We start from the raw sequence: 12,189 nt of genomic DNA, 5'->3' as shown, positions 1-12,189 counted from the left end.
TGTATTTAAATGCATTTAAATGAAATTTCCACTGTTATGTCACTGGCAAGGGGCGGAGAAAATCTGATAATGAGATCTTGTTGGCAAGAATCTTGTTTTCTGATTCTTGTGAGATTTTGCACTGGTGTCGCCATTTACGCTGACGGCTAGCGCAGGCTCAAAATAGTCCCCTATATTTGTCTTTGAGCGTTGTTCATTTTTTCTCCCCTTATTTTTTCCCTTAAAAAAAAAAACAGGCAGCTGGCCCCTTTTAAATAAATCTACATGATCTTGCAGCATTTCTAACAGAATAGTTAGTGCAAACGTTGAGGAAATATGAACATGTTGCATTACCTGGCCGCCTCCTGGGATGCTTTCCTTACCATGCCAACATGCTACAAATGGAGCTGTGTGAGATCCTAATTTCTTTGCCTTTATATAGGAAAATATGTGCAGAGGCATTCAGAAAGATAAACCAGCTCCTTCTCTTTCACCTCTCAAGAGTGATTGCGCTCCATAGTTTACAATAAAAATATTTAAACTATTCCAGCTGACCATAACCACTAATTATAATTTCTCTCTCATCATCAAATATTGCACCAGTTTGTTAATCCAGGATAGCACAGAATATTATGTGATAGATTGCTGTGGTGTTACTGGACAGGTTGGAAAGGAAACTCCTGCAGTGATGTCCTGGGACAGAGATGATTGACTTCCAACAACCGTAACCATCTTCCTTTGTGTGAGGTATGACCCAAACCAGTGGAGTGGAGTGTACAAACACAAGAGTGCACCAGCAAATAGGGACAAATGGTAAAAAGACCAAGTTAAAGGCTATATGTTTGAATGCATACAGCATTCATAACAAAATAGATACATTGACCACACAAAGAGAACTAAATAGGTATGAGCTGATAACTATTACAGAGTTGTGGCTGCAAGGGGACCAAAGTGGGGAACTAAATGTTGTTGTTTCAGAACAATAGGCAACCATGAAAGGGGGTTGGTAGCGTTGTTAATAAAAGATTAGATCAATGAGAAATGATCTTGGCTCAAAATTAAGATGTGGAATCAGTTAGGATGAAAATAAGAAAAAGCAAGGGAGTGAATTCACTGGCAGGAGTAGTCTGTAGGTCCCCTTAATAGGAACTACACTCTACGACAAAGTATAAGTCAACAAATAATTAGGGCTAAAAACAAAGCTACTGCAATAATCGCAACTTAAAACTTCACAGATTTGACAAATCGAATTGGCAAAGGTGGTCTTGAGGTTGAGTTTATAAAAATGTATTTTAGGCCGCTTCTTAGAACAATATATTGTTGAACCAATCAGGCTATTTTAGAGCTGGTCATGTATACAGAGACAGAATTGAGTAATGATCTCATTGTAAAATGATGTTCTGGGGAAGAGTGATCGTAACATGACAGAATTTCAAGTTGGAGGGTGAGAAATTTGGGTCTGAAGATAATGCCGTAAACTTAAAATAAAAGGTGATTACAAAGGTATGAAAACAATATTGGTTAGAGTGGATTAATAAAATAGATTAAAACTAAGATGGTAGATACACATTTGCAGATATTTAAAGAGAGATTTCATAATTCTCGATAAATATAAATTCCATTGAGAAAGATGGTATGAGAAGGATGGTACCAAATTGAAAGGAAAGGAAAGGCATACAAAGTTAAAATGATTACTGTTAAGCCAGATACTGGAAAAATTTTGAAAGCTAGTAAAGGATGAATTAAATAATAAAGTGGTAGAAAATAGGTTAGCAGGGTAACTAGCAAGAAATATAAAAACAGGCAGAAAGAGCTTCTACAAGTATATGAAATAGAAGAGAAAAATGTTGGTCCCTTAGAGGATGAGACAAGGGAATTAGTACTAGAAAACAAGGAAATGCAGAGGCCTAGAACAAATATTTAGTGTCTGCCTTCAAGGTAGAAGGCATTAAAAGCATTCCAATAGTCCCACAAAGGGGGAGTGGGCCTCGGGCCTGGATAATATAACAATCTTGTTTGTGTCACAAGTAGGCTTACATTAACACCGCAATGAAGTTACTATGAAGACCCCCGAGTCGCTACACTCCGACGCCTGTTCGGGTACACTGCGGGAGAATTCAGAATGTCCAAATTACCTAACAACACGTCTTTGGGGACTTCTGGAAGGAAATCTGAGCACCCGGAGGAAATCCACGTAGACACGGAGAACGTGCAGACGCCGCACAGCCAGTGAACCAAGCGGGAATTGAATTTGGGGCTTTGGCGCTGTGAAGTAACAGTGCTAACCACTGTGCTGCTGTGTCACCCGTGGGATAGGGTGCTCTTTCAGAGGGCTGGTGCTACTCGATGGGTCAAATGGCCTCCTTCTGCATTGTGGGGATTCTATTCCATGAAAATAAAGAGCAAAAGACAGGGAGGAACTTAACAAAAATGATCACTGGACAAGAAGTACGAGAAACACGACGAACATATGAAACAGGAGCAGAGATAGGCCTTTCAGCTCTTCCAGGCTGTCCTGCCATTCAAGATGATCATAGCTGATCTTTTTGTGATAAGATCCACATTTCCCATCTCCCCTTGATTCTTTTGTCCATTAAGAATCTATCTCCCTCTGCCTTAAAAATATTCAGTGATGTCACTTTCACCGCCTTCTGAGGTAGAGTTCCAAAGTCGTACAACCCTCAGAAATAAAATACTCCTCATCTCTGTCCTAGAAGGGTGAACCTTAATATGTATAAAATCATGTTGATCCTTCCCAATTACCTTGAGCTTGCCTCGGTGCCCAGGAATAACCTCTTTAATGATCAATTCTAATACCTTCCCCACGATAGATGTCAAGCTAACTGGCCTAGAATTTCCTGTTTTCTGCCTCCCTTCCTTCTTGAAGAGCGTTTTTATTTGTTACTTTCTTATCTGATGTTACCTTTCCAGAATCTTTTAAAAAAAAAGAGTATCCAAGTTTCCCCACCCCCCAATTAAGGGACAATTTAGCGTACAAAGTTTAGTGCTTGTACCATTTGTTTTTTTGTAGAAATGTGTCGTGAACTGTTTTAAAAATCAGAGCATCCACCCCCCCACTCCCCATACATTGGTACTGAGGGGAGGGTTTCCTGTTTCTCCAAAACAAAATTAGTGTTTGTACCTTGTATATATTTTTTACTGTTTTAATAAAAAGATATGGACAATTCAACTACCCTGCACATCGCAGATACAGACAGTGACCCGGGGCCGGGATCGAACCCGGGTCCTCAGCGCCGTGACCTTTCCAGAATCTAACGAATTATGAAAAGCTAACACCAACACCACTACTTTCTCATTAGCAACCTCTTTTAAGACTCTTAAGTTTAATTCCATCACAACCCGAGACTTGTCCGCCTGCTGCTCCATCAGTTTGCTCAGTACAGCTTCCCCAGTGATTGTAATATCACCTAGTTCCTCTCTCCTGTCCACCTCCCGATTTACAGCTTTACTGGAATGACTCTTGTATCCTCTATTCTGAATAGAGAAAAAAAATCTGTTCATATCATCCGCCATTTCCTTATTATCGCCTATTAACTCCCCCTTCTTACTTTCCGGAGGACCATCATTTGCTTTATTTACTCTTTTGCTGTTTAAATATCTGTAGAAACTCTTGCTATCTGTTTTTACATTCCTAGCTATCTTCCTCTTGTACCCTAATTTCATTCTCCCGATTAACCTTTTTGTCATTCTCTGCTGCTCTGTATATTATGACCAACCATCTGACCTGCCACTCACCTTTGAGCAGTTTTGTCTTTTCCTTAAGTTTGATGCTTTCCTTAACTTTAGTTAACCATGATGGTGGTTCCCCCCTTCAGAATGTTTCTTTATTGTAGGAATATACTTATTCTGAGTATTCTGAAATATCCCCCTAAATGCGTGCCATTGCTTCTCTGATCTCTGCAGTACTTGACCTGATACTGGGGAATGAGCCTGGACAGGTATTTGAGGTTTCAGTAGGGGAACATTTTAGGAGTAGTGACCACAATTCCGTAAGTTTTAGGGTACTTTTAGATAGGGATGAGGGTCGGTTGCTAAACTGGGGAAAGGCAAATTATGATAACATTGGACAGGAATTGATGAATTTGGATTGGGTGCGGCGGTTGGAGGGTAACTCAACATTGGACATGTGGGAGTCTTTCAAGTGACAATTGATTAGGATTCAGGGAAATCATGTTCCTGAGAGAACGAAGGATAAGTATGGGAAGTTTACGGAGCCTTGGAAGGATAACGAAGGATATTGTGAACCTCATCAAAAAGAAAAAGGAGGCTTTTGTACAGTCTAGATGGTGGAGAGTCAAAACACTTGAGGAGTATAAAGAAAGTAGGAAGGTACTTAAGCGGGAAATTAGGAGGGCTAGGAGGGGTCATGAAAAGTCCTTGGCAAGTTGGATTAAGGTGAATCCCAAAGCTTTTTATTCATATGTAAAAAGCAAGTGGGTGGCCAGGGAAAGGACAGTGGGGGGAATGTGCGTGTTGAGCCAGAGGAAATGGGTGAGATACTAAATGAGTACTTTGCATCAGTGTTCACCAAGGAAAAGGACTTTGTGGAAGATGATTCTTTGGTAATGTGTGTAGATAGTCTGGGGCATGTTGACACCAGGAGGAGGTATTGGGTGTTTTAAAATACATTAAAGGTAGATAAGTCTCCTGGACCTGATGGGATTTACCCCAGAATACTGAGGGAAGCAAGGGAGGAAATTCCTGGGGCTTTGACTGACATCTTTGTATTCTCATTGGCTACAGGTGAGGTCCCAGAGGAATGGAGAATAGCCCATGTGGTACAGCTGTTTAAGAAAGGTAGCAAGGATAATCCAGGCAACTATAGGCCAGCGAGCCTCACATCGGTAGTAGATAAATTATTGGGAGAGAATTCTCAAGGACAGGATTTATACCCATTTGGAAACAAATGGATTCATCAGCGATAGACAGCATGGTTTTGTGAAGAAGAGGTCGTGCCTCACTAACATGATCGAGGTTTTTGAGGAGTTGACAAAGTTGATTGATATGGGGAGGGCAGTGGATGTTGTTTCCATGGATTTCAGTAAAGCCTTTGACAAGATGCCTCATGGCAGACTCGTACAAAAGGTGAAGTCACATGGATGAGGAGGCAAGATGGATACAGAACTGGCTCGGTCACAGAAGGCAGAGGGTAGCAGTAGAAGCATGTTTTTCTGAATGGAGGTTGTGACTAGTGGTGTTCCACAGCGATCAATGCTGGGGCCTCTGTTGTTTGTAATATACAAACAATTTGGAGGAAAATGTAGCTGCTCTGATTAGTAAGTTAGCGGATGACACCAAGGTTGGTGGAGTGGCAGAGAGTGTTGAGGATTGTCAGAGGATACAGCAGGTCATAGATAGGTTGGAGACTTATGTGAGGTGATGCATTTTGGTAGGTCTAACATAGAAGGGAAATATATAGAAAGTCAGAAAGATCTGGGTGTACAGGCCCACAGATCTTTGAAAGTGGCAACACAAGTGGATAAGGTAGTCAAGAAGGCATATGGAATGCTTGCCTTCATTGGACAGGGGAGGGGGGGGGGGGTTCAGTCACTAGGGGGCATAGGTTTAAGATCCGTGGAGCAAAGTTTAGAGGAGATGTGTGGGGCAGGTTTTTTTTACAGGGTGGTGAGTGCCTGGAATGCACTGCCAGGGGAGGTTGTGGAAGCAGATACATTAACCATGTTCAAAAGACATCTTGACAAACACATGGATAGGATGGGTATAGAGGGGTCCGGCATTAGGAAGTGCTGAGGGTTTTGGCCAAGTGTGGTATCATGGCTGGTACAGGCTTGGTGGGCCGCAGGGCCTGTTCCTGTGCTGTATTGTTCTTTATCTCCTAGCTCAGTATCCCAGCTCATCTTTCATGCCGACATATGTTGCCCTGATTTAAATTTAAAATACTAGTCTCAGACCCACTCTTCACCCTTTCAAACTGAATGTAAAATTCAGTCACATTGTGTTTGCTGCTACCTAGGTTGCTTTTACACTGAAGTAATTAATTAATCACATCACATTACCCAGTACTATGTAAAATAATCTGCTCCCTGGTTGGTTCCAGAATGTGCTGTTCTAAGAAACTATATCAAAAATATCTTATGAATCCTCAATCAGGCTACCATTGCCAATCTGATTTTTCCAGTTTATATGTAGATTAAAATCACCCACGATTACTGCCGTTCCTTTATCGCAAGCACCCAATATTTCTTCTTGTATACTTTGCCCTACATTGTGGTTACCGTTAGGGGGCTTGTAGACCACTCACTCTAGTGATTTATTTTCCCTACGATTCCTCACCTCCCAATTTCATTCTCCCGATTAACTTTTTAGTCATTCTCTGCTGTTCTGTATATTATGACTGATCATCTGACCTCAATCTCAAACCGATTCCACATCCTGATCTTCTGAATCAAGTTTAACTTTAACTACTGCACCAATTCCATCTTTGATCAACAGTGCTACCCCTCCACCTTCCCTAGATCTTATTATTCTTGAATGTCATATACCCTGAATATTCAAGACCCAATCCTTATCATCCTGCAGCCAGGTCTCCGTAATGGCCATCAGATCATACCGGCACAGTAGCACAGTGGTTGGCACTGTTGCTTCACAGCTCCAGAGACCTGGGTTTGATTCCTGGTTTGGGTCACTGTCTGTGTGGAGGCTGCACGTTCTCCCCGTGTCTACGTGGGTTTCCTCCGGGTGCTCCGGTTTCCTCCCACAGTCCAAGATGTGCAGGTTAGGTGGATTGGTCACGCTAAATTGCCCTGTAGCGTCCAAAGGTTAGGTGGGGTTGCTGGTTTATGGGGATAGGATTGAGGTGTGGGTTTAGGTAGAGTGCTCTTTCTGGGCCGGTGTAGACTCAATGGGCTGAATGGCCTTCTTCTGCACTGTAATTTCTTTAAAAAAAATTTTTTTTTAAGGGTACCCAATTAATTTTTTACAATTAAGGGGCAATTTAGCGTGACCAATCCACCTACTCTGCACATCTTTTGGGTTGTGGGGCAAACCCCACGCAAATACGGGGAAAATGTGCAATCTCCACATGGACAGTGACCCAGAGCTGGGACCAAACACGGACCTCGCGCTGTGAGACAGTAGTGTTAAACACCGTCACCGTGCTACCCCCTCATCTTTGCTCTTAGATGTACCACATCTTTCTACACTTAATCCCTTGCCTCCACTATTTAATTTAAAGCCCTCTCTACTTCCCTAGTTACGCAATTTGCAAGAAGATTGGACCCAGCACGGTTCAAGTGTGGACCCTCCCAATGGTATTGCCCCCACTTTCCCCAGTACTGGTGTCAGTACTACACAAACCGGAACCCCCTGGGTCTGATAGACCACATTCTTTGATCTGAAAAGAAGTGTTACATTTTTTGTAATCTTCCAAAATTCCCTAGATTCTGGAATGGTCTCAGCTTGTAATGCCCATATTCAAAAAAGGAGTGAGACATAAATGAAACTATAGGCCAGTTAGCCCAACATCTAAAATTGGGAAAATGTTAGAATCCATTATTAGTAGTAATGATACTTTTCAGATTACAGAATTCTCATAGAATTAGCAGTGACAGTACAAAGCCATCTGGGAGAAGACCGTTTCTCTTCTCCCATCAGGGCTGAGGTAAAATCAAAGATAGTGGCCAAGAAGAATGGTGCTCTGAAGGGCATCATACCAGGGTCTCCTGTACAGGCCTCCATGTTGACATTCCTAAACTGACAGGATGAAGTCTTGTACCCTCTTATCTATGCAAATGTCTGGCAAGCGTTAACAAATGACACCTGGCATGAGATAAACTAAAAGGTGATCTCAACTAAAGTGATGGACAAAAGGGAGACAACACTTTAGGCACCCGCCATTTGGTTATTGGCCAGATGGACTAGAACAAGTGATTGACAGTGGGTAAACAACCAGCTCCAAGAAATAAAGTATATTAGCAGACGCTCGGAAGGAAAGTAAGCAGTCTTCACCGAGCCGAAGGTGGTTGGGAAAGACTTTCCTTAGACCGCAAGAAAGCTGCTGCAAACAAACAAGAGATTGGGGTACATCACCTCAAGCAGCCTGTTTTTAACATGTTTATATATGGTGCCTCACATATCCTCAGGACAACTCAAGCGCTTCATCCCCAACAAATTACTCTAGAGGGATAGTCAAATATTGTGGGGGGATTTTCCAGGTAAATAAGGCAGTCACTTTGCATACATCAAAATGTCACGAACAGCAAGAGATGCATAGCCAGTTAACTCCTTTTGGTGGCGTTGGTTCAGGGATGGATTGTCAGTTTGGAAATTGGAGTGACTGTCCATTTCTCCTTGAAAAAATCCTGAGAGATGGTTTAAACTTTAATTTGAAGGATGCTACCTTAAAATCACCCTCCAGCCTCGGTTTAGAGTAGTTATTTAGGTTCTGGGGTGAATCTTGAACGGATTTGTTTGATATTACTCTGATAATCTAAAACTCCTCTCCGATTACATCATAGCCTGCTCAAAACCCTGAATTTGTAAAAAAAAAAGTTAAACCTGCTCCATTTTGGTCAATATTGACTGATAAATCAAATGCATATCAATAGCACAGAGGGAGTGAACATGGCAGTTGGACATGGTTGCATACATTGTTTTCTCATAAATACTAAAAAGGGAAATACCCCAAGGGAAAGAAATACAATTTAACTTGTGACCTGGCCCCTCAATCAACATGGCAAAAAAAATCTGTTTATGGGAGTTTGTTGTGTGAACAGTGACAAGTTTAAAAGTACTTCATTGGATGGAAAATACTTTGGGATGGCATATAAAAGGTGCAATATAAATGCAAAGCTTTCCTTTTCTATGACTACAGAAATCACAAGCAAAGATTGTGCTGTCACACCACCTTCAGCGAATTCTTACTTCTCAAGACTGAAGATTCGACAATATTTACAAGGAATAGAAATGTCTCTTAACAACTAACAGATAGTCCACACAATTCATCTTCACAATTCAGAGCAAGGAAATCTTTAAAAGGAGGACTCACGTTTTCCTGAGAGAGGTTACTGATGGATCTAAGGCCCTCATCATGTATGTGATTCTGAAGCTCCTGAATCATGTGAGGTAAACCATTTGAGACAGCACGAAGCAACGTATATATATTTGCCATGTCTGCTAAAGGGTGAAAAGGATAGAGGGAGGAAAGGGGAAATTGCACATCTTTATTGCCATACACTTGTTCAACAACCTTTCAATAAGAGTAATGAAATTTACCATTCTGCTGTAAATGTTATCTTATTGGTAATCCAGAGGCTAGGACTGATAATCAAAAAAAAAACAAGATCTCAAATCCTTCCAGGGGCAGTTTGAGAATTTGAATTTATATTTAAAAACCTACAATTAAAAATGGGATCAGTAAAAAAACCAATACAATGACCATGAAACAGTCAGATCACCATAAAAACAGAAATAAAAACAAATTACAGCGGATGCTGGAATCTGAACCAAAGAGAAAATGCTGGAAAATCTCAGCAGGTCTGGCAGCATCTGGAGGGAGAGAAAAGAGCTAACGTTTCGAGTCCAGATGACCTTTGACATCTTTTCTCTCCCTACAGATGCTGCCAGACCTGCTGAGATTTCCCAGCATTTTCTCTTTGGATAAAAACAGAAATAGTTCATTCAGGAAGATAACCTGCCAACCGTACCCAATCAGACCTATGTGGTTGATTGCCCTTTGAAGTGCTCTAGAATTCCACTTGGGGTTGCACAAACATATTTCCAAGAAAATTAGAGATGGGTAATAAATGCCAGCCTTGCTAACCATGACTCAGAGAATTAAAAAAAAAAAAGCTTGAAATGGATTTTGTACACCTTTTTGGTAAAAAGCCTATCAGTAGCTAGATGAACACTCTTCAATTGAATCCAATGTAAATTAAGGATCAAAATATTCATCAATGTTTAGAGGAAATCTGATCCTGACAGATACCCGAAACAGGTTTAGTAACAGAAATCAATGTACCCAAGGGCAGATCAGTGCTGATTTTTAGAGCAAATGTGACTCACAACGTAGTACTTCAAAGATAACTGACAGTTTTCCAACCGGCCATCAAGTGGCCATTCTTCACGCATAATCTTAAAGAGATTAGTGCTGACAGGCCATTTTACTGCGGGGACAACACTGATGAACTAAACACACAAATTGAGATTGCACAAATAGTCACTACATCACTGTACATGAGAGGGGCATTTGTTTTTATACTGTATCTTGTATTTTAGCCATTTGACAGAAGCTGAATTGGTAGAGATTGCTCAAGACAAGATCTTTTGTTTCAATTTGACAAGTTCAAACATACACAATATGTGGCCATCCAACCATTTTGCAAGACCAACCTGCTTTAACACAAGGTTCAACTAGGTTACAATGGCATTATAAAACTGCAGGTTCCTCCAGACAGTACTTTTACATTTTGACTTAGTCATTTACACTTAAGCCTGAAACAAATTATGTTTCATCAGTTCAAGGAAATACTAGTTGAACAAGTAGGAATTCTATTCTATGAACAAGTCTCGCCAGTAATGGCAACTTAGCAAAATTCAAGACTGCATTGTTCATTGATTCATGTCATTAGATCCTTGAATCCTAGCAGTTATTATATATGTAGCTGTCTGTAATTTAAAGTGTCAATTGAGGAGTGCAAAGCATTAAAAAGATGACATTCAACTTTTATTACCTTATTTGTTGCACAACAACCTGCATTTATATAGCATCTTTAGCAAAGTAACAGGACCCAAAGGGCTTCGCAGGAGCATCATCAAACTAATTTTGCCTCCGGGCCAGGTGACCAAAATGTTGGCTATCAATGTTGGTTTTAAAGAGTGTTTTGAAGGAGAGATTGGAGGAGAGGTTTTAGGCAGTGAATTCCTTCAATAACTGCACTCCACACTATCTGTGCTATTCTGGCACCTTTTGGAATAAACCATTTGCACGTACCTAGGATTGTATCATTTCTCTCATTAAATGAAATAGTTGGCTGGTGGCATAGTAGTTATGTTAGTGGACTAATAATCTCGAGGCCTGGAGCAATGTTCTCTCGAATCTTTTCCATCCATGAGCGGAATTTTGTTATGTGCACCAATATCAAGGTAATGTGCAGATTTGCGACACCAGCAGAAACAGAAGCTCATATATACATATTTTATAGTTACCAGAGTGTGGAAGAAGGAGCAAGAAGACCACCTCCATGCAGCCTTTGACATGGGAACATGCTAGTCCACAAATGGACAGATTTACTGCGTTCAATTTCAGATTTACCATGGAGGCATTTGAACTCATGGCCTCTAGGTTCCAAGTTCAGTATCATAATCACTACAGCATAATACATGAGAGAAGCATGTTTTTATGTTGCATCTTTTTTTCAGTCATTTGGCAGAAGTTGAATTGGTAGGGATTGCTCTCGACAAGGATCTTCCATTTCAATCTGACAAGTTCAAAATAGAAAGAGCTAAGGAGGTATGCCTTTTTAATTGGCAGAAAATGTGGAAACTCGTTTATTTTTTCAGCTTACTGAGAGTTTCCTTCACTGAAAACTGCCACGAAAAGTGAGGAAAATAGCTCAGTCATTTCCTCACATCAATAAACATAATCAAGAAAAGGTAAAGTCTCTAAATTTGAAGAGATAAGCTTTCGGGAGTTGCAAAGTCAGAAAGACACAGAGTTGCTGCAAATTAAATGAATATTGAAGGGGGAAAACTGCACCTGAGATCTGGGGAGGTTGTGCACTGTGAAAATCCTCTTACGGACTCGCTCTTTAATTTAACTGGCTCCCTCTTCGGCCCTACCTGCTCGCCGCATCCCGCCCCAAACCTACCTGCTACTCCACTCGGTCCTACCCCCCCTTGCCGCCTCCCTCCCCAGCTCTATCCGCTCACCACCTCCCTCCCTCAACCTCCCTCTCGTCGCCTTATGATCTTCAATGCACCCAACTTAAAACCAGTGGCTACTCCTTCAGGCACCTATGTTCCATATTCTCAACTCCATCCCTAAATGAGCAATAAAAAAAATTTGATCCAGAGCTAAAGATGGTCAGATGGCTTTAATTGCACATCTGTGAGGAGTAGTCTTTTGCAATTGGCTGCACAACATTGCCCATGTTACACCGAGTGGTTAGCACTGTTGCTTCCCAGGTTCGATTCCTGGTTTGGGTCACTGTGCGAGTCTGCACATTCTCC

At 41.2% G+C, this 12,189-nt stretch overlaps 1 protein-coding gene across 1 annotated transcript in view; it reads right to left on the bottom strand.

Moving 5' to 3' along the window:
* cul2 (cullin 2) overlaps nucleotides 1-12,189 on the bottom strand; it is a 90,915-nt gene that overhangs the window by 35,531 nt on the left and 43,195 nt on the right. The window contains exon 8 of the mRNA XM_072508324.1: nucleotides 9,008-9,132. Within this exon, the coding sequence (XP_072364425.1) occupies nucleotides 9,008-9,132 (125 nt within the window). The remainder of the gene's footprint in view (nucleotides 1-9,007; nucleotides 9,133-12,189) is intronic.

Source organism: Scyliorhinus torazame, chromosome 6 (assembly GCF_047496885.1).
Source record: "Scyliorhinus torazame isolate Kashiwa2021f chromosome 6, sScyTor2.1, whole genome shotgun sequence".
Classification (NCBI taxonomy): domain Eukaryota; kingdom Metazoa; phylum Chordata; class Chondrichthyes; order Carcharhiniformes; family Scyliorhinidae; genus Scyliorhinus; species Scyliorhinus torazame.
This window is presented reverse-complemented; position numbering and strand designations above follow the sequence as displayed.